The following is a 22,568-nucleotide window of genomic DNA, read 5'->3' as shown; positions in this document are numbered from 1 at the left end:
CAGTAAAATAAAATCTTAAAAAAACACACAAATGAGTGAAAGAAGCCTAACACACACGTGTGTGCACACACCGACACACACAATTCTGTAGGGCTCTTTATTTAGAGTTCAAAAACAGACAAAACTAGTATATTTAGGGATGCATCCTTAGGTAATGAAAATGTTTAAAAAAAAACAAGCAAGGAAGATGATTAACATAAAAGTCAGGACAGAGGTTCACTTCAGGGAGGGGGTGTGAGGAGAGGCCATGTGGGGGGCGCTGAGCCTTCCTGAGCTGGGTGGTAGTTACATGGGCATTTGCTTTATAATCTTTTTTTAAGTTTATTTCTTAAGTTTATTTATTTTGACAGAGAGAGACAGAGAGACAGAGAGGAATGCAAGCAGGGGAGGAGCAGAGAGAGAAAGAGAGAGAGAGAGAGAGGATCCCAAGCAGGTTCCGCACAGACAGTGCAGGGCTCTAACTCACAAACCATGAGATCATGACCTGAGCCGAAATCAAGAGTCAGACGCTTAACCGACTGAGCCCCCAGATGCCCGGCTTTGTAATAATTTAAGCCGTACCCTCACCATGTATGTACTTTTCTATGCGTGTGTTATTTTCACAATTCAGAACAACAGCTTCACCAAAATCGCTCCAGGAAGCAGAGCTCTCGGAGTTGATTTTACCAAAAGGTGAGACTCGAACGGTTTAGATTCGACTTCTCTCTCCTTCCTCTTTCATCTGCAAATGGAGTTTCCATTCCTGCGTCCTCCTACATCCCAGGGGCGGGGATGCACACGTGTGCCCGCTCCCACTGCCACTGCCAGGCCCTGATCCTACTCTGGGCAAGACGCCCCTTCAATCTGCCCCCTTTGTCCGGTCTGACCTCCGAAGCACTCCCCTTGGGCTTCCAGGATATCCAAAGACCAGGGCAGGATTGTACTTCCATTCCTCCCGCAGAGCCCGGCTGCAGAAGGAGTGTTTTCCCCATTTACCCAACACCGTGCCTCTCCACCGACTGCAGACAGACAGTCAGCCAGCGCCGGCCGGGAGATGAGAGGCTGGATGTCATGCCGGGAGACGGTGCTCTGCTCCGTGGGCCCAGGGCCCGGACCCATCTGTGACGACTGCCACGCCACAGCACCCTGCGGCCTTGGACTGCCTGCTGTGCGGAACCCCTCACTCCTGCTAATCCTATTTAACAGGAATTCTGGGACACAGCCACAGTTCTGCCTAGAAGTTCCCTTGGAAGAGCTATTGTTTTCAGCTCCGGTTAGGAAAAACTGATGCTTCCAGGGCAGATAGCAATGATTCAAAGCAACTTACAGGGCTGATTAGAAAGAGCCCCAGCCCAGGAGCCAGAAGGCCTGAGCTCCTGCCTACATTTCCCTAGCACTTTCCACAGGCCTCACATTCTGCCCAGCTCACAGGGACAAATGTACGGAATGTATACGGGGTGGTTTAAAAACCATAATTGCTATACAAATATAGGGGATTATTATTATTAATACGAAGGGCCAGTTTTTGCTACTAAACATACCATGGTTTTAAAAAAGAGATCACTCTCAAAAAAAAAAAGAAAGAAAGAAAAGAAAAAGGAAAAGAGATCACTCTCAAAAAAAAAGAAAGAAAGAAAAGAAAAAGGAAAAGAGATCACTCTCAAAAAAAAAGAAAGAAAAGAAAAAGGAAAAGAGATCACTCTCAAAAAAAAAAAGAAAGAAAGAAAAGAAAAAGGAAAAGAGATCACTCTCAAAAAAAAAAAGAAAGAAAAGAAAAAGGAAAAGAGATCACTCTCAAAAAAAAAGAAAGAAAGAAAAAAAAAAGGAAAAGAGATCACTCTCAAAAAAAAAAAGAAAGAAAGAAAAGAAAAAGGAAAAGGAAAAGAGATCACTCTCAAAAAAAAAGGAAAGAAAAGAAAAAGGAAAAGAGATCACTCTCAAAAAAAAAAAAGAAAAGAAAAAGGAAAAGAGATCACTCTCAAAAAAAAAAAAGAAAGAAAGAAAAGAAAAAGGAAAAGAGATCAGTCTCGCTGAAAGAACTAGGATCAATTTTGGCAAAACTCCAGTTATTGTGGACTGCACCAAATTCACCCACTAAATCCACTCCTCTCCTGTGCCGGCAGTAAGGGCTCAGCTGCTAACAGGCTGCAAACAGACCACAGCCCTTGAACCAAGCTCTCGGAGGCCCAGCGCCTGACTCTGGCCTCACGAGCACTGTGCTCTCCCCCCGGAGCTGTCTTTCCCAGGCTCCAGGCTGTTCTGCAGACAGAATGAAAACCGGGTGAAAGCGGAAGCGGCTGCCGGCCCTGTTCTATTAAAAAAAAAAAAAAAAAAAAAAAAAAAAAGGCAACCCTCTTTTAGAAAGGGCATTGCACATTTGGATGGTGCTAGATGCCAAGGGTTAAAGAACTTTCCAATTTCCAAGGACGACTTGGGTCCTGGTTTAACTTCTTTTGAGCCCATTTGAAAGAATCAGGAGAAAGAATCCCAAGCCCGCACGAAGCCCTTCGATAGAAGGGTGGCGTTGACCATTCCCAGTCTCTCCATGCCAGCCGCCAATGCTGGGGACAGAGAGAGTGAAGGTGAGGCCAGCTTCTCTTGGGAAGTGCCCTCAGCAAGAGTGGGTTGATGTGGTCCCGTTGGCCGCCTCGAACTGTCTGTGAAGCTCAGGCTCCAGGGCCCCGACGCTTCTCATCAGACCTGGTAACTGAAAGGCTGGGGACCCACCAAGCCTCCCAGGGCCGGTGGCCATGGTCAGAAAACGCTCCTCACAGCACAGGGGGAGTCAAGCCTAAAGACGGGCGGACAAGGAAGCGGCGTTCGCTTTCCGGGAACACTGGGGTGTAAGGAAGGGGCTGAAACCAACCTTCGCAAGGGCAACGTTTCATCACCCGCATCCCAGCGACTCGGACACAGCAGCAGAGAGATGCTGCCCCCACTCACTCCCTGGCCATCCCCCGAGCGCCTTGTTTTGTTTAACCGTTTCAAAGTGTTTCCAAGATGATCAGCTCACTTTTTTATCCCCTGAGCAATCATGCAAGGTATGTAGGGCACCTCTCCCGCTTTACAGATGGGGAAGGTGAGACACGGCCGCTTGGGAGCAGCCAACAGACAGGCGTCCGCTCCGTCCTGACTCCCAGCCCAGCGAGCGCTCTTTCTGCCAAACTGCAGAGTCTTACCTTTCTCACGTGCTGCGGCTGCTCTTCAGCCATCATGGAACCCCAGCTCCTCCATGAGAGCCCACCCCCAAAGCCCACTTTTTCATGAGGAATATTGGTCTATTAATCATTCCGTTATTAAACTTGCCATTTACGGTAACATTCTAAAGATTGAACAGACCTAATTTTTTGAGTCACCGTTTCGGGTATCGGTTCAAGACGTGGATGCCAGTCAATGACACCTATGTAAGCTCCCGACCAAGAAGGGTGAGTGGGGAATGTCCCTTTTCTGGTGATTAAATGACTTATCTACGTGTTAGAGCATTACAGCAATGGAATGGTGTCCAGGTTACTGTGGCGTGTGACGATTTCTCTCTCGCACCCCGACCCACACACCACCCCCTGGAAACCACGGTGCCAGCCACACATCTCCCTGGAGCCCGGTCATAACCATGTGATGCCTGTCTGTGGAAATGACACTATCAGTCCGTTCTCCCAGGGGGTGAAGAGCCTGAATGTTTTCCAGCGGGGAATATTATGCATCAGCAACCGTTTTCACGTCTTTTTCCTCTCACGTGAACCGGAGATGCGTTACCACACAAATGCACGCACACGTACAGAGACAGAAAGCAGAACGGCTAAAATGACAAAGCAAAACCGGAAGAAGAAATGAACAAGCATGCACCCAGAAGGGAGATGCCGCCATCTTAAAACCGGAAGGGAGAGGCTTACTGTACTTTTACGTTTCATTTAGCTCTGAGTTCCCTGCAAGTCAAGGTAAAAACAGAAATACGTTGGAGACACCTGGATGGCTCCATGGGTTAAGCATCTGGCTCTTGATGTGCGCTCAGGTCATGATCTCACGGTTCATGAGTTCGAGCCCTGTGTGGGACTCTGCACTCACAGCATGGGGCCTGCTTGGGATTCTTTCTCTCTCTGCCCCTCCCCCTCTTGAGCACACATACACACACACACACTCTCTCAAAATAAACAAACTTAAAAAAAAAAAAAAAGAAATACATTGATTATATGGTTCTTGTGTGTGAAAAAAGAAGGTATTTACATTTATATTTCATCAATTCTTTGTCGCCCACGATTTGGCATGAGTTTGAATGGGTGTTTTATGTATATGTTTTCTTCCCAAAGCACAGGATAGGTGAAGTCTAGTCAGGATACACGCTTTCTGAAAAAATATTGTGGGAAGTTGGATATGCTTTCGGGCCTGATGGAGAGAAAGATACGGAAACCCAGAATCTTCCTTACCTCCTCCAGTTTATCCATCCGTCCAACCAGTTTGGTAGTGACAGAATGCAGCTTCAGGAGATCCAGACCATAGAAGGCTCCTTCCAGCATGTCTATGATGGTGGAAAGCTATGGAACATGAGTAGCAGGTTAGTCGAGGGCTGGGGTGTGACACCCAAGATGAGACTTCTCCTGTCAGAGCCCCAAGCTGGAGGCTCAACAGAGAGGCCACTGGCCAGGAACGGAGAGGGGGGCTCTTGGAAACTGGCGTTTTGTAGGTGGGAAGTATTGTGCCCCCTGGAATACTCAGATAAGAAAATGGAAGAATCCAGGGGCGCCTGGGTGGCTCAGTCGGTTAAGCGTCCGACTGCAGATCAGGTCATGATCTTGGGGTTTGGGAGTTCGAGCCCCGCGTTGGGCTCTGCGCTGACAGCTCAGACCCTGGGGCCTGCTTCGGATTCTGTGCCTCCCTCTCTCTCTGCCCCTCCCCTGCTCATGCTCTGTTTCACTCTGTCTCAAAAATAAATAAAAACATTTAAAAAAATTAAAAAAAAAAAAAAAAGAATTCTAGAAGAACAAGTGAAACTGAAGTCTACACATCTTCACCCAATCGCTTAGACCCCTCTTCTTCTGTTAGGTGTATGCCTGCTTGTCTTTCCTCTTAGACGCTGAGCTCCTTGAAAGTGGTGCCCCATCTTTGTTTCCCCAAGATCTCTAGCACAGCACCTGGCCCACAAGAGGTGATCTGTAAATACTCAACAAAGTGGCTCATAAACTTCGATGCCTTGAGGATGTGCTCCTGAAATACCCAACCTCGTTGTCTACCCTGGAAGATACCAACAGTTTTCCCTCAGCACTACAACTAAACTAACCACGGGGTAAAAGAGGCCCCATGACCCATCTCTGCGATAGCATGCCATCGTAGGGCGCGAGCCTTCTCAGTGCTTTTAATGCTGTCTCTCCCGCCAGTACTCTGGGAGGACGGTGGCCGAATATCTGGTGGTATCCAGGTCACCCAGAGTGCAGGCAAAGGGGCAGGTGAGAGCTGCTTGAACTGGGCCTCCCTGCGGAGGACCAGTCCCTGGAAGAATCTGCTGGACACCCTTCTGCGATTTCTGTTCCCCACCCTTCTCCCAGCCTTGCTGGTAGATGAAGAATTCCATGTCATGAGACACTTGTGTTCAGAAGCCCTCCTTCCTCCCCACCAGAGGAAAGTAGCTGAACCGTGGGCGAGAGCCGCAAAAGGCATCTTGTTGGCATGCACTGGGATGATTTTCTGAGTGGCTCCCAATAGAAAATTTTGCCTGCTGCTGTTCCAGAAGCCCCCAGGAGTCCAATCCTGTAACTGGGTGGTTCAGAAAGCGGCTTGATGGTGGGGCTCTGAGGCACACTGGATCCCGGGGCAGGATGTTAAAGCACCGACCTGCTAACCCCCGCTCTGCGAGAAGGGCATCCGTGACCGCCAGCTACCGAGCGCGTACCAGGCACGGGCACAGAGGCAGCTCTTCACGTTGGTCATTCACGAACAGGACGCGTGTCTACTGACCCTGACTGCGTATCAGGCACCGTGCCAAGTACTCCGTAGGGTCACCCATCGGTTCCCAAAGCAACCCCCCAAAGCAGGCGTTGTTATCCCCACTTGCTACTCAAGGAGACCAAGGTCGGGCAAGGCAGTTAGGCACCTTGAGTAGGATTACACGGCAAAGAATAGCGGAGCAACAATCTGAACCCAAGTCTGTGTGACTGCAAAACCAGGCCCAGGCCACCACTCCCCCCTGCCGCCCCCCACTGCAATGAAGCGGGGAGGGCAGAGATCGGACAAAGTCCTCAGCCCACCCCTGCAGCAGCCTCAGGCAGGCCTGAGCTTCCCCCCACCCGCCGCCCTGGACCAGGATCACGGTCTGATGCCGACCCACAGCTGGCCCCAGGCCCCTCCTACCCTGGGTCACCCCGGCCCGTGGGCTGAGGACTGACGGGCTCGCCCCTCCATGTCTCTCGCCTCTTTAGGGTGCGTGCTGGGCTGACAGTAAATCGTGGCAACAGCTCTCCGGGAGAAGAACACTGAGTTCTTCTGGCCCCCGGGCCTGGCAGTGGCTCCCAGGCCCAGCCTTCCTGGCTCCACAGGGAGAGGCAGGCACACTTAGCTGTCAGCATCCCCTTTAGACGTCCGGATTGCGAACGACCGCTTTGTCACATGACCAGCCTTGGACACACACAGTACTCCAGATGCCAGGGCCTGACCTTTACAGGCTAAGACACGTCCCATTTACTCAAAGGCCTTACAATCCCTGCAACAGCTTCTGCCAGAGGCCTGGGTCCCGAAGGCGTCCTCCCACCCCGGGCCTCACCCCCACACCAGGTCCTACCTTCAGGTCCCGGCTGTCTGCCGCCCGCAGCTTCTGGAGCCGAAAGTCTCCCTCACAGGGATTGAGGGCCGACGGGGGTGCGACACAGGCACATTTGCAGGACGAGCCCGAGGTGATGGTTTCCACGGTGTAGAAGTCTTCCTTCCTGGAGGTCCCCTCGTTGACCCTCTGGCAGGCGTCTCGGCCCAGGGGTCTCACCACGCACTTGCACTGACAGTCTGAGCCCTCAGACACAGCCTTGACCTTGTCATAGTCTCCCAGCAACTAGACAACAGAGATAAAGCAAGAAAGGGCTGGGTGTGCAAATACAGGTGCCTCTCAGCCCAGCACCTAGGAAGGCTCTCCATTCACCCTGTTGAATGTCCTGCACTAGCCCAAGACCTCAGACAACTCTGAACTGCGGAGAGAAGAGGTCATCAGAACACAATTTGCTGACTCTGAAATTTCCTTGAAGGCACGAGGAGTTCAGCTCTCTTCATTTGTCTTGGAAAGCTGTGTGCTTCTCAGGGGGCCTTAGCCTTTCATCATTTCAAGGAAAAAAACAAATGAGCCCCATCATTCTTCCAACGGCCCTTGCCTTAGCGGACATCCAGATTTAGATTAAAAAAGAAAAAGGAGAAGGGGCTAAAGGGAGGATTGGAAAGCTGATATTCCAGTCTGAAGGCTACTTGCTTTGATCCTTGTTCACTCAGTGACCACATACTGAATGCCCATTCGGGGCTGTGCCAGGTAAACAGACGGGCCAGAGAGCCCACCCGCGTGGGAGCTCTCCGTGCAGGAGGCACACAGATCACAGCCATGCCAGGTAAAGGGTGGTAAGTGCCCTGACGTGATGATGCAGGGCAGTCGGGGGAAGGGGGCGCTCAACCTGGAGAGAGGGGCTCCGGCCAAGCATCAGAGGAGACTTCCTGGAGGAAGTGGTATTTCATCTGGCCCTCGAAAGACGGCTTCAGTTTGGAAAAAGACAGGCTGAGTAAGGTTTACGCAGCCTAGGGATTCACTTGGCTCCTTGAACAGCTTCTGAACCCAAACCCTAGGCCAAAGCCAGGAGAGCAAACTGGCAGCAGTTGCTGCTTCTACGATGCTAAACATTTCCTTCTGAGCCCTGGCCCCTGCCAGCCTCCCCAGGCTGGAAATCACACAGCAGCAGCAGCAGGCTTTCTGGAGCCACCACTCTGGGCACTTGCTCGGGGGGGGGGGGGGGGGGAGCCTCCTTCCTCCTCTGCACAGATCCCGCATCCCCAAAGCCTTTCTAAGCACCGGGAAGGGTTCCCTTCACTTGCCTAATGACCTCGGCAGGCAGGCACAGACCTAGCTGGAGTGGAAATGTTCCTGGGATGCTGTCGGGGGTGGGGGGAGGGGGGGTAGAAGGCTTGTAATGTTTTTCTTGCAAAGGCTGGGTTTCTTCTAACACTAATATTTGCTTTAGAGCTGTTGTCAAATACAGAATGGTGCAGCGGGCTAAGGGGTAGCAGTGCAGGGTGACTGAAGCGGCCGGTCCTCAGGGGCTGACAGTAAATTGTGGCTGTCTGCTCTCTGAGACTCTGCCTAGATTCCTGCCGGAGCCCGCGCTGAGGCCCCGGGTGGATACCTTCTTTTCAGACTCCGGTTTCAAGGACACTTGTGGATGGTCCTCCAGAGCCCCAGCATGAAGGGTTTTCATGTCCTTTCGGTTTAGGGGACAATGAGAGGTTATGGGTGGCTCTAGGGATAGATAGTAGCCTAACTTCCCGAGGAAGGGGAACTGATTGTTCTTCCCCCGGGAAGGAGACAGGACCCAGAGCAAAGGCTTCTCCAGATGCAGGCAGCACTGAAGGCACCAGATGCAGCCATCCCTCTTCTTTAGGATGACGGCAACTCCCACCACACGTCATCATGCTGAACGGAACACTCTAGAGAACTGTCCCTTCCAGTCACCTGGGCTGCAGATTGTCAGAAGACCTGGCTCTACCCACCTGGAGCTACAGCCGGGGAACCAGGGCGTGTGTGACCATCGAGTCAGATAAAGCGAGCCAAGTACTTTGTAAAGGGGCACTTGACGAAGCCGGTCCCTATCAGCTGTCACTCACCCCCCACTGACCACGGCCCAGAGGTGAGTGGGTCTGCATTTCCACCCTGCCTTCACCAACACACGGGGTCTCGTCCGCCAGCCCCTCTGCGCGGGGCCACCTGCCACGCAACACACCTGCAGCTGCTGCTGGGTCTCGACCCGCTTCTCCCTGGTGGGTGTCTCACTCCGGGCCCGTCAAGTGCCTTCCCTCTGGGGCAGCCGTCCGCCCGCCCCAGTCCAGCGTGCCCGCCTGTTGTCACATTCCAATTCCCACGAACAGCCACACAGGCAAGACACGACCACACTTTCGCAACCCTTGAGCTAGAAACTAGGTCTGGATTATTATTATCCGTTACGTCCCTCTTTCCAGGGAGCTCCACGGAGTCTTCCCTTCCTTCTCTCCTTTCTCCCGATCCGGTGACCTTGAAGTACCCGTCCCGTCCCCCGAGAAACGCAGCGAGGAGGGCACCGCGCACGCCCCTCCCTCCGGGAACGGGGCGCAGCGGCCGGCCGCACGCCAGCGACGACGGCCACCTCCGGTCCCCCCCACCCAGCGCCCCGGCCCGGGGGTGGCCAGGGCCCGCCGCCTACCTGCGACAAAACGTTCTCCTGGTTGTCCGCCTCGTTCTGCAGGGTCTCGTCCTCCGTGGGCGCCACCGTCGGCGCGTCCGGCGGCTCGCTCGTGCCGGCGGGGGTCACGCTGGCCCCCCACTGGGCCCGGGCCACCACCAGAGCGCCGCAGACGACCAGCAGCAGGGGCTTGGCCATGAGGGACGCGGGCAGAGGGGCTGCGCCCGTGGGAGAGCGGCGGGCTCGGGCTGCGGGCTGGCACTGAGGCGGAGGGCGGCGCGGCCGCGGCCCGGGAGTGGCCGCTCAGAGCGCCTGCTGACGCTGGGCGCGGCTGAGCGCGGCGGGAGGGTGCGCCCCCGAGCCCCGGCGCATGTCCTCCCCGGCGCGAGCGGCCGCGACTGTGCGGCCCCGGCCGAGAGCGGGGCGCGGGGCGGGGGCGCGGGGCGGCGCGGGGCGGTGGGGGGGGGGGGAGAGGGGGCGGGGGGGCGGCGGCGCCGGGAGCGAGCGCGGCGTCCGCCCGGGGGCTCAGGTGGCAGGCGGGGCGCCGGGCGCGCGGGGCGCCGGGGGGCGGGGCGGCGCGGAGGGAGGGAGGGAGGGGGAGAGGGCGGGGGCGGGGCCTCCATTGTGCGCGCGGCCCGCCCCTCCCGGCCCCGCTCGGCGCCCCCGTGGCCGCCGCGCGCGCCCCCCCCCATCACGCTCCCCGCACCCCCGCCCCGGTGAAGTCTGGGGTCCCCCGTGCGGTTCCGGCCCGCGGCCGCGCGCCCCCCCGCCCCCCCCCCCAGGGGGAGGCAGACAGGCAGCGGGCGCTCGCTGCGAGCCCGAGCCCCTGTCCTCCGCGCGCTCCTTTTATCGCCCCCCGGGGAGAAGGAGCCTTGCTCTCGGCGTCTCTCTTCCCGGACTCGGCTCGCAGCGCGAGCTCCGGCAGCTTTGAACTTAGCGCCACTGGGAGCCTGCCTGCCCGCCGCCGCGTCACACCCTGGCAATACCTCCACCCGGAGGATGGCCGTTGAACTCCCTGCCGGAGTGGGTCCTGGTTTTGCGAATGTCGAATACGAAGACCGCGACTGTCAATCGCGGACGCTCTCCGGGTCCCCGGGGGGGGGGGGGGGGTGGGGGTGGGGGAAGCGGCTGCCCGAGAAGCCGATGATTGTCCAAGGGAACAGCTCTTAGCTAGCTTCCTGCTTTGGGACAGGTGTCAGAGTCTGTCGCTACGTGATCCCCAAGAGGGCGTCCACTTTCAACAGCGTGCGATTATGTTACAGTGTCCCTTAATTAGTGTCCCTTTGGGGGGCGCCTGGGTGGCCCAGTCGGTTGAGCGGGGGACTTCAGCTCAGGCCATGATCTCACCGTGAGTTCGAGCCCCGCTTGGCGCCCCTCAGGGCTCGCTGCTGGCAGAGCAGAGCGGGTTTTGGATCCTCTGTTCCCCCCCTCCACCAACACTTTGGATCCTCTGTCCTCTCTCTCTGCTCCCCACCCCCCCCCCCGCTCATCCCCCCTCTCAAAAATAAACATTTAAAAAATTTAGTGTCCCTTTTGTGAACCTACTGTAAAGATTAATACTGCGTGAATTCAAGGAAAGGCACAGTGCCTTCCGGGACAACTGTCATCCTGAAAATATTGAACAGAGCCAGACCCCTTCAAAGATGTGAAAGGTGTCAGTACGCATCTTGGGAAGTACAAACACCTTGCCTTTCACACTAAGGAATAAGTTGCAATAGTCAAAGTCATGAACTAAGGAGCTTCAGCTCATGTAAGTGATGATAGTTGACAGACATATGATTGTCTTTATTAATGTTTAAATAGGGTTTTGTTTTTGTTTTTGTTTTTTGTAATCTCAGTTTGTGGACAAAAGTCCAAGGTTCTGGGTGTCTGGGCCTGTGGAAACCTCTCTCTCACACACACACACACACACATACACATGCAAAGTACTCTGTGTGAGCTAGCAAATGTTTTCTGAAACTAGACGGTAGTAAACATCCATAAAACATAGTTTTCAAATTCAGTTCGAATAAGTGTTGAATGTTGGCTAAGCGCAAGACAACAAACTAGGTTGCTAGATCTTTAATGGGAAGATAAGAATGTCCGTGTTTTCCAGAAGGAGTGGGGTGGAAGTGAGGGGGTAAGCAGAATAAGGGCTCGAGTTGTAAGGCAGGGTGAGAGCATTGGCCGAGGGCGTTCAAGGAGGTATAGGCCACGTGTCGTTGAAAGGTCAGGCCTTCGTGGAAGAGTGACGCTGGAGGTGTCTGGGTGTGTGAAAAGGCTTCAAGGGAGAAGATAAGCCAACGAGATATAGGCAAGAAAGAGAGGGCATTGTGGGCAGAGACACAAGCCTGAAGCGGATATTCAGATCTCAGACTGCTCGCTTCTCAGGGAGACCTTCCTGACTCCACCACCGGGGCCATTCCTACATTGTATTCTCCCATAGCACCTGTACCTTTGCCCCGCAGCATTATGGGAATTACATTTTTCTACTCCTTCGTGGATTGCTTCAGTGACGCCTCTCTTCTCCACTGGAATGTAACCTCCATGAGGGCAGGGCTTCTGTCCGGGTTTGTTCAGCATTACAGCCCCAGAGGTTAGCCAAGTGCCCGGAACAAAGTAGACACTTCGCAAAACTGGTTGGATGAATGGGGTCTACAAACAGTCCGGGTGGACACATCCCAGGTACTTTCACAAAGACGGCCTTTGTATCGATTAGTGTGCATTTGACCGAGAGTCACAGAAAATCAACGGTGGCTTAATCACATATGCATTTATTTTTCTGTCATTCTAAGAAGACTGGAAGTTGGCCATTTTAAATTTAGTTCAGCAGCTCGATGAGGTCATCAAGGACCCACGCTCTTTCTGTTTTCCCAACTATTATTCTTAGGGTATTGGCTTTTGTACTTAATCACGCGTGGTGGAGGCCAGTCCTCGATACCCCTCTGCCATTCTCTTTGGCCAGATACTCAATTCCCCAATCTTTCTTGCAGCTAGGGGCAGCCACGTGATTCACTTCTGGTCAATAGAATAAAATAAACCTACAGAGACTAGAAAAGATATGTGGCCTCCTGATAAAAGAAACAAATTAGAGAGAGGAGCTTTCTGGTGCCCCCGTTTCTTGTGTTAGATTGTAGTCATGATGCCTGGAGCTGTGGCAGCCATTTCACGACCATGAGGCCTTTCTCCTATTGAGCTGAAATAGATCTCCTTTGAAAGTTTCTTTTTCAGTTCAGTCCTGGGGCACCCGGGTGGCTCAGTCGGTTAAGTGTCCACCTCTTGATCTCAGCTCAGGTCTTGAGCTTGGGGTCATGAGTTCAAGCCACGCATTGGGCCCCATGTGGGGCCCCATGCTGGGTATGGAGCCTACTCAAAAATAAAATAAAGCTCAAGCTGTCTGGGTGGCTTGGTCGGTTGAACATCTGACTCTTGATTTCTGCCCAGGTCATGATCCCAAGGTCAAGGGGTTAAGTCCCAGGTCAGGCTGTGTGCTGAGTGAGGAGCCTGCTTGAGATTCTCTCTCTCCCTCTGCCCCTCTCCCCTTCTCCTCCTCTCCCTCTCTCCTTCTCTTCCCCACCCCACCAGCTCTAAAAAAAAATTATTTTTAATTTTTAATTAAAATGAAGTTCAGTCCCGTGGTCATACACAGACCTTTCCCACGAGAGAGTTTTTCTTTCACTTAAATATAGAAGCTAAGTACCTTCTGGATCTCCTTCTTTCTCAAGCTAACTAACCAGATAACTAACTCACCTTATATACCCATTTTATTCACCTGTTTCTCAGACCACATGGTCTTTTGGACCCCCTATTATTCCAGTTTTTTTTTCTCTAGAGAGGTTTGAGTAGATGTTACAGCATATTGAAACCATTTTTTCTTTTTCCAAGCACTGTTATTTTATTACTGTAACCCAAGATTGACTTTGCCTTTTTGGCATTACATTGCACCAATGATTCACATTAATTTATTTTTTTAATATAGTTTTTTTTCCTTTTCTTTTTGTTTTTAACATGAAGTTTATACTGGTTTCCTCCATCCTGTACTTTCCAGCTATGTTCTTTTTTTTTTTTTTTTAATCCAAGTACAGACATTTACATTTTTTCCCACTGATTATCATGCTTTTGGCCCATCTTTTCACCCTGTTGAAATCCTGTCTAAGTTTTCCAGATTAAATAAGCATGATTTCTGTCTTAATTCAAATCATTAATTTATTAAGTCATAGTCATTCGAATACAGCTAGATTCTAGAGCCCTACACCCATAGAAAAAGTATTTCCTTATTGATATTACGTCCTTTGGTGTGTGATTGCTTGGGTAGTCAGAGGTGTTGGTGCCTAGACCTCAGGGCTTCCTCACATCTATAAGCGTTTCTTGAGAGACTTTAAGCACCTGCCTTTCAGAAATCAAGACACTGCCCATGGTGTTCCTTCCACCTGCCGGTCTGATAGCCTGATTTGAAGATCCTGAAGTGAGCTCGCTTTGGCTTTTGAACATCCAAGCCGGTGTACTGGAAATTCCTTAGGATCCTTTGCTAAACACCTACAGATTCGACCTCACTCGATCCTTAGCAGATGAGCATCAAATAGGTATTACGCTCCCTGTTTGACAGGTGGAAACATTGAGGCATTAAGATAATGAGGTGGGGACACCTGCGTGGTGCGGTTGGTTAAGTGTCTGGCTCTTGATTTCGGCTCAGGTCATGACCTTGTGGTTTGTGGGATCGAGCCCCACATCGGGCTCTGTGCTGGTAAGCACGGAACCTGCTTGGGATTCTCTCCCTCTCTCTATGCCCCCCTCCCCCCTCAAAAATAAATAAATAAGCTTTAGGGGCGCCTGGGTGGCTCAGTTGGTTAAGCGTCCGACTCTTGGTTTCGGCTCTGGTCATGATCTCATGGCTCCTTCGTAGGTTTAAGCCCCCCATTGGGCTCTGTGCTAGCAGTGAGGAGCCTGCTTGGGATTCTCTCTCTCTGTCCCTCCCCCAGTTGTGCTGTCTCTGTCCCTCTCAAAAATAAATAAATAAACTTAAAAAAAACTTTAGGGGCACCTGGGTGACTCAGTCACTTAAGTGTCCGACTTTGGCTCAGATCATGATCTCACAGTTCATGAGTTCGAGCCCCGCCTCGGGCTCTGTGCTGACAGCTCAGAGCCCGGAGCCTGCTTCAGATTCTCTGCCTCCCTCTCTCGGCCCCTCCCCTGCTTGCACTTTGTCTCTCTCTCTCTCAAAAATAAATAAACATCAAAAAAATTTTAAATAAACTTTTTTAAAAAAGACAATGAGATGTATTGTAGCTACTCTGCCCAGAGTGCTTCCCATGTGCGGACATTATTTGGTATTCAGAGTACTCCTGAGGTAGGTAGTGTCATCCCCTTTTACAAATGAGAAAGCAGGCTCAAAGATGGAAATGTTCAGAGGGTCTTAGAAAGGCCCGAACGTGCCACTTCAGCCACCTGGGACCCAGGACCCTTATCCCGCAGGTTGCCGGGTCCCAGGAATCCCTGGTCAGCGGCTGCATCCACCAGGCCTCCCCAGCCAAGTCTGCTGCTGGCAAGAGTATCTGTTTTCCAGTTTATCTGGGAGCCTCTTGGCCTCGCTCTGAAATGTCTGCCTGCAGAAAACCAAGGCTCCATTTGCCAGGTGGGGCTGGGGTGGCTATAAATGACCTGCCACCTAAGTGGGTAATTTAGCATATGCACCTGCCCCACAGCAGCAGAATCAAAGAACGGGACAAAATCCCACGAGCAACATCATTCTGCCGCCCCCCCCTCTCCTGGCTTGCTGCAGCGTGGGAGCCCTGCCAGGGAACTGCCATAAAAAGTTGGAAAGGGGTGATGGAATGCTTGGCTGAAAAAGAGTTCTCCACCACCGCCCCCCCCCCCCACCCCGACCCCCGTTCACCTCGCTTTCCTGCTTTCTCGGCTTCTTAGTTCGTCTTTGATCTTCCACGTTTTCTCTCTTCTTTAATTCAGTTTAGCTCACTTTTTGAACATACGTTAGGAGCCAGGTGCTCTGTGGCCTGCTGAACACACAAAGATAAAGACGGCCAGACCCCTGCTTTCAGGAGCTCCTATGCTAAAGCTTATAGATACGTAACTCTGGGGAAGCACACAAAAGAGCTTTCACTCCCCTCGAGGTATTTTAGCAAAGCAAAACGTTTTTCTTCCCTGCGGGAGGGATGGGAGCGTGTCTGGTAGGCAGGGAGGAGCCGTGAAAGGGTTTGGGCCCGGGAAGAGGGTGCCGTGGTCAGCTGGGCAGACCAGATGGGTTGATCAGGGCGGCGGAGAGCAGAGCGCAGAGGGAGAGGCAAGACGGCAAACACAGTTTTCTGTTTGCAGACCACCTGGCCTCCCAGGGTGGCCCTGCCTGAGCCCGAGTCCTATGCTGGATGGGTCATTGCTCTGGCTCAGAGAGGAGCGCCCTTGCCTTGTGGTGACCTAGGCACGGCCGGGTGGACAGAGGCCCTCTGCCGTCCCGTGGGATTTCCCAGCTCTGCTCTGTGGCACAGCTCCGGGAGAGAGCAGTCACACCACAGTCCATGTGAATGGACCCCCCGCCCCCCAAGAATCAGGCAGGCACAGCCCCCAACCAGGCCAGGTCAGGAACACTGCAGACAGCCCGCTCCTTCCTGCCCACCATCGTATCCCTGCCCTCTCTCACCCCCACCCCAGCCCTCTCCCTCCCTCTTCTCCCGGTGCCCCGTCTTCCGTGATCACAAACAGAGCAGTTCTGATGCCGATAATGATAATGTGCGTCAGGCTGTGTGGCTCCCCTGCCTTCTCACACATGCCTAATGTGGCTTTAATAATTCTGCCTCAGTGGGGAGCCTTTACAGGCAAATACTCCCGGTAGAGGTAACTCATTGCCTTAAACCTATACCAGGAAATAAATAATTGGTAACAGGTTTTGCTAGGGAAGTAACAGAGGGAAGACACTGGGAAGTTAAAAAGACTCATTACAGGGGGAGGCCTGGGCGGCTCAGTCGGTGAAGCCTCCCACACTTAATTTCAGCTCAGGTCTTGATCTCTCGGTTCCTGAGTTCAAGCCCCACATCAGGCTGTGCACCGACAATGCGGAGCCTGCTTGGGATCCTCTCTCTCTGCCCTCCCTCCTCCCCCACTGTTTGCACGTGCTCTTTCTCTCTCTCTCAAAATAAATAAATAAAATTTTTTAAAAATCTTCGGAAAAAAAAAAAAAAGACTCATTATGGGACAATCCCAGAGGTCTTGGACTTTGACATGAGGTCTAAAGGACTCACGTTTGTTGCTTAGCATTAGGAATGAATAGAAGCTTGTTCAACAGAGATGGGAGAGGAACGTGCCAGATTGGGAAATGCAGGCACGGGGGTTACAGGGAAGGAAGAGAAGGGGAAACAGAGAGAGGTGAGAACAGGGGCCAGATCACACGAGGCCTTTACACTATGCCGGCAGTTTGGAATTGAAGTCAAAGGCTATGGGGAGAGAGGGAGACAGAAAAACTGTCTCTAGAAGAGAGCATGTGCATGTGCACGGCAGGGGAGGGTTGACAGAAGGCTGGGGATATTGGTAAGAATCCTTAGTGGTCAGTAACAAAGCAAAGAAGGAGACTTATTATAAAGATACAGGAGTGTCTCACAGAACCCGAGGTCTCTAAGGTCAGTAGGGTCCATACAAGAGACCGAAATGTCCAGGCCACAGTTACGTGAAGAGAAGAGTAAGGCTTTCTCCTTCTCGGGGCCAATTCCAAATGCCCAAAGAAGGGAGTCCTATCTCACATGGTCAGGTACCTAATCCTGAATGAATCACATAAGGTAGGTGCCGAGGGGGTCAGGTAACTTTGTAGAAAGAAAGTGGGGAGAGGCGCAGGCCCCAGGAAGGACCAGACAAGTCAAAGGGGATCCATTGCACTCTTGCCCGTGGCTGGCTGGCTCTCTCCGTGTGTCCCCTCGACCTCCAAAGACGCACTTACTTAACATAAAGTAATCATCTTATAGGAAAGCAGAAATATCTCTCTATAAGAGACAATCCAAATCATCCTGCATAAAAAAAGAGAGAGAATCCAAATTAGTATCTAGGAATGTCAAAGGCAACTCTTCTGTGTGTCCACATCTCCAGGAGATATCTTTTCCAGCTTGGCGTGAAACTTGTCCAGATGTGACTTCTCACTAGGTTCAACCATAGCCAATAGCTCTCAGCTCGTTATAGACACTTCACTTGGCAGAAGAGCCCCCGAAAATATTTAATCCACACACGTTCTCTTCAGGATGCTCCCTTTCCTTCACTGGGGCACTTGAACAGCTTCCAGTCCTAGCCTCATCAGGCAGCCAGGGGCCGTGGGGAGCCCGGGCTCCGGGCTCAGACAGATGGGCTATGGAATCTGGCCTTTCCAAACTTACTAGTGACCTAGCAAGTAAGTAAGTAAGTAAGTGGACGAGTCACTTCCCCTCCGTGAGCCTTGGTCTCTTCATTCCAACATGGGAATCATGCAGCTACCATCCAGTGCTTACTATGTGCTCAGCAACGTTGCTTTCTCTGCCCCTTGAGGAATGAACCCCACCCCCCAATTCCAATGCTAAAAATAATGAGAAATATAAAAATCGCAGGTGGATCGGGGCGCCTGGGTGGCTCGGTCGGTTAAGCGGCCGACTTCGGCTCAGGTCACGATCTCGCGGTCCGTGAGTTCGAGCCCCGCGTCGGGCTCTGTGCTGACAGCTCAGGGCCTGGAGCCTGTTTCCGATGCTGTGTCTCCCTCTCTCTCTGCTCCTCCCCTGTTCATGCTCTGTGTCTCTCTGTCTCAAAAATAAATAAACGTTAAAAAAAAATTTTTTTTAAAAAGAAAAAAAAATCGCAGGTGGATTAATAAAGTTCTCGTGTTGAGCATCGAGAGGAAACCCAGACACTGATACGAAGGTGAAGGTTTACTTGGGAGCAAGAGAAGTGATTGTAGCCTGAGCTTTGGAGGGGCTTCAGAAGCACAGACCTGGGTTGATATTAATCCTGCCACCTATCCAGTGGGTGATCCTGGGCGAGTTTTCTCTCCTAAACCTCACTTTTCTAATATTACTAGGTTGTTGCTGCGATTAGAGATACATAAAAAGGCCTAGCCCGTGGCTTGCCACGTGCACAGATATTTGCTGAATGGTGAGTGGCTGCTAACATAGGAATCATTGATTAAATGCTACGATATTATTATGCCTGTTTCTGATTTACTATGTGACCTTAGCAGGAACTCTGTGCCTCGATTTCTTTATCTGAAAAAGGAAACCGTCATTTTTTTTCAAATATTTATTTTTGAGAGAGAGCGAGAGAGGGAGCAGGGGAGACGGAGACGCAGAATCCGAAGCAGGCTCCGGGCTCCGAGCTGTCAGCACAGAGCCCCGCGCGGGGCTCGAACTCTTGAACAACGAGATCATGACCTGAGCCAAAGTAGGACGCTCAACCGACTGCGCCACGCAGGCGCCCCAGGAAACCATCATTTTTGATTCTCTGTTCCTTCCACCTGGGGATAATGGTTTAGACAAACTGAAGTTTTTCCCTTTTGGGGGTTTGGTTTGTTCCAGGGACTAAAGTTCAACCAGGTCACTTTCTGAAAGTTGAACGATTCCTGAAGTGTCTTCAGCAACCGGCCTCTGGAGGCAGCTGCCCGCCCCTTGCTTTTGTTGGCCGGACAGCCCAGGCACATCTGGAGGCTGCGGTGGCCCAGGTCGGGGGCGGGGGGTCCTCAGGGGGAACCAGCAGCATAGCCTGGAGCTAGGCAGTGAGCAGAGCGAGGCATCCCTGGCCTGACACGGAGTCCCGAGTGAAAACCCAAGGGACCCCTCACTCCAGACAGGAGGAAAGCCAGCTCCGTGCTCTGAGAGCCAACCCTCCCGTCCAAGGAGAAGACACCTAAAATAGCAGCAACACGCTTGGACGGAGAGGCAGCGCCACGGGTTTCCATCTCCCCCGACTTTCTCCCCCTTCCTCTAAGAAATTACTTTCTCCCATTTGAAAACGCAACTCAAGCTTGTTCCGATTAACCTTGGGGCTCCCCCGTCCCCCTCTTCCACCCATCGTTCCCGACCGTCCTTCACCCCATCGATGACACCCTGCTTCCCTCCCGTTCTGCTTGCAAGGAAAAAGCCACTCAGAACCATTATCTCAGTGACGGGTGTGGTTTCCTTCCTTCACTGGAGATTTTCAGCGTCTGAGGGTCGATTCTTCTTGACCTAGACTCGCACGTCCAGTGACCTGTTGCCTTTGCGAAACTCCAGGGCGCGCCCGGCAGTGTAACGTCTGTCCTCTGGGGTTCAGGATGGTCTGCGCCCCTAAGTAAAGCCGGGTGCAGAAATCTTACGTCATCCTCACCACCGTCCTGCGCTTGGGTGGACGAAACAGAAGCAGGGAGGTTGACCTGCCCAGGGACAAGACTGCACAACTAGTGAGGGGTCCACCAGCATTGACCTCAGGTCTGTCTGCCTCCAAGCTCATGCTGTGAATCACACCCAGCACATGTCCTCCCACATTTAACTTTTAAAACTCAACTTCGGCGTCTCACCTACACGCAACCTCTTCTTCTAGAAGCCCGTATTTCAGGTTCTCTGGCCACTGGCGTGCAAAGTGGCACACCTCTGGGAACACAACTGGCTGCAGCCACAAGCGGGCCGGGAGATGTCCCGTCGGGAGACCCCGCTCCCCGTCACAACGCTGCCACTCCAGCTGTGGATGCGAACTCGGGAAGTCCTTGGCCTCTCTGGGAAGTCACGGGCCTCAGTTTTGCCTCTTTGCCAAGAGAATCGGTTGGACTGAGTGATTCCCAGGGCGGTGCCTTTCAGCCCAAACATTCTGGATTCCTCAGTCCAAGCGACTTGATTTATTGATCCTTCCGTTGTGTACCGTTCTGAAACACAGTTGGCTTGAACGTCGCTACTGATTCTCAAAGCAGGTGCAGTTTTCTCCATCGTATAGAGGAGACAAACCGACACTCAGAAAGTAGAAGTGATTAGAGCAAGGTCACAGCGTCTGGATTGGAACTCGGTCTTATTTATTCAAAGCCAGTACTCTGAAACACCCAACTACATCCAGGCTTTCTTAAGAAACGTCTAAAGGAAGAGTCTAAATGCAAAGCGTGAATTAATTTAATATCTATTTAAAGAAAAGGGTTAAGTCCGTCTAAGTGATAGGACAAAAATCGCAAAGGTGGGGACTTTTACAAATGCCTGAGGTTTGGGGACCGCTGAATCAGATAAATATATTCCGATGTTCATTGGTTCCATGAAGACAGAGCAGGACCACGGCCTCTTCCTGAGCACCTGGTACTGTGTCTCCAGCTCTTGGGCATTTGGAGCCCTTTGAAGGGGGGAAAAGAGGGGCGCCTGGGTGGCTCAGTCTGTTAAGCGTCCGACTTCAGCTCAGGTCATGGTCTCGCGGTCCGTGAGTTTGAGCCCCGCGTTGGGCTCTGTGCTGACAGCTCGGAGCCTGGAGCCTGTTTCGGATTCGTCTCCCTCTCTCTCTGTCCCAACCCACTCGGATTCTGTCTCTGTCTCTCTCAAAAATAAATAAACTTAAAAAACATTAAAAAAAAAAAAAAAGAAAAAGAAAAATGAAGGGGGGAAAAGAAACAAACTGTGTATCCGGAAGACTTACTTGGTCTGGATACTCTCATATCTACTCCCCCAGCCCCCCCCCCCCCCCCGCCACGTCTCCTATGCATCCAAGACTTTGCTGTCAGGTATCTGTCAACATATCCCTTAGAGAAGGGCTGAAGTCATAGGTTGCAAGGTGGTTGGCCGAAGATGTATTTAGTTAGGCCAACGCAGTGATTGTTGTCGATTTCTGAGTTTGAATGTCTTCAGGGACGGCACCCAATCTGGTTTGCACAGACCTCACCTCCACGTGAGGTAGGTAACCCCGGGCCCCTGAAGGCATATGAGCCTGTGACCCCTGGTTTAAGGCCTTATCTTCCCCGAGATCAAAATCCTCAGTAGGGCGACTTCAGAGCCCAGAGCTCCCAGGAGCCACCAGCAGCGTGGATGTCACTAACACGGTGTGAGTCTCTAAAGCTTCTGTACCAGTCCTGCTGGAGACAAAGTCAGGACAGCAGTCAGGACCAGGAGGTGGCTATAAAAGGTCACAGCTTTTTATGATCCTTTGGGAGCTCAGTGGCTGCTTCGTGATTTTTCAGACTGGGAGCAGAGTGACACCTGCTGTCTGGTGTCGGGCTTCCAACCCAGCGGTTCCCCGTCTCCATCCCCGCACCGGCTGCTCTTCCTCCCCCCACTCCCCTGTTCCGCTGCCTGCAGCCCGGTACTGGGCTGAACACGTCAGGGCCATTGACGATGCTTTGTCCTCCCTCCTCTCCCGAGACCCCTCTGTTGCCACGGTCTGTCAGTTGGACTTACGTTGAGTTTGTGTGCCTTGCCCCTTCTTGTCACTGCCTCTTTGGGACTCATAAGTTCATCTCTGTCTTCCTAGATTGGAGGTCCTCTGATGACAAGGATGATGTCATACTTGTTTTCTTTCCCTTAACAGAGCCTAGCACATTCCGCTGCATTATGATTGCTCGTTAAACGCTTCTTAAATTGTTGGTTGACTCTTTTCCTTGTGATGAGGCTACTTTTTCCTTTATTTTCACTTCTTTATTATTCTTTCTTCTCCTTCAATCTGTCTTGACCCAGGATGTTTCTTTTTGCATTTTCTTTTTTTTAAATTTTTTTAATGTTTATTTATTTTTGAGAGGGAGAGAGACAGAAGGCGAGTGGGAGAAGGGCAGAGAGAGAGGGAGACCCAGAATCTGAAGCAGGTTCCAGGCTCTGAGCTGTCAGCACAGAGCCCGACGTGGGGCTCAAACTAATGAACCGTGAGATCATGACCTGAGCCGAAGTTGGATGCTCAACCAACTGAGCCGCCTGGGCACCCCTCTTTTTGCATTTTCTAGTTTTTCCTCCCCATGTAAACTCTCAGGTGACTGAGGGTGGCCGGGAGCATTGCCTTGCTGATCTAGGTTCTCTTGAGGCTAGGAGACTGTGCAGTTCTAGAATAAATGAAGGTGGTGTAATAGAGATAGTAATGTCCCCTGAACACTCTCTGAGATAGGTCACCAGGCTTCTTACAGAGACAGGGTAACCTTGGCTAGAGTGAGTCCAAAATGGACCAAAGAAAAATCTTTAGTTGCTGCAGACAGAAAGGGTATTTCATTCAACGACGGTCCACAGGGGCCCATGGCATCGTATTCCTACTCAGTTCAATTCTTCTAGGGTTTTCTTTCTTTAGATG

General features: G+C 52.0%; 1 protein-coding gene across 3 annotated transcripts in view; it reads right to left on the bottom strand.

Moving 5' to 3' along the window:
• Nucleotides 1-9,831, bottom strand: part of OLFML2B (olfactomedin like 2B) — a 37,673-nt gene extending 27,842 nt beyond the window's left edge. Inside the window, exons 1-3 of one of the 3 annotated variants that reach the window (XM_078441059.2) lie at nucleotides 9,387-9,831; nucleotides 6,746-7,009; nucleotides 4,401-4,508 (exon numbers count right to left, since the gene is read on the bottom strand). In XM_078441059.2, coding sequence (XP_078297185.1) covers nucleotides 4,401-4,508; nucleotides 6,746-7,009; nucleotides 9,387-9,563 — 549 coding nt within the window. In that variant the 5' untranslated portion in view covers nucleotides 9,564-9,831. The remainder of the gene's footprint in view (nucleotides 1-4,400; nucleotides 4,509-6,745; nucleotides 7,010-9,386) is intronic. The other 2 variants (XM_078441058.2, XM_078441060.2) reach the window with 2 other exon arrangements.
• Between the last annotated feature and the right edge of the window lie 12,737 nt (nucleotides 9,832-22,568).

The sequence above is a fragment of the Panthera onca genome, chromosome F1, assembly GCF_046562875.1.
Source record: "Panthera onca isolate mPanOnc1 chromosome F1, mPanOnc1 haplotype 2, whole genome shotgun sequence".
In the NCBI taxonomy this organism is placed as follows: Eukaryota; Metazoa; Chordata; class Mammalia; order Carnivora; family Felidae; genus Panthera; species Panthera onca.
The sequence above is the reverse complement of the archived record's forward strand: the minus strand, read 5'-3'. Positions and strand labels throughout refer to the sequence as shown.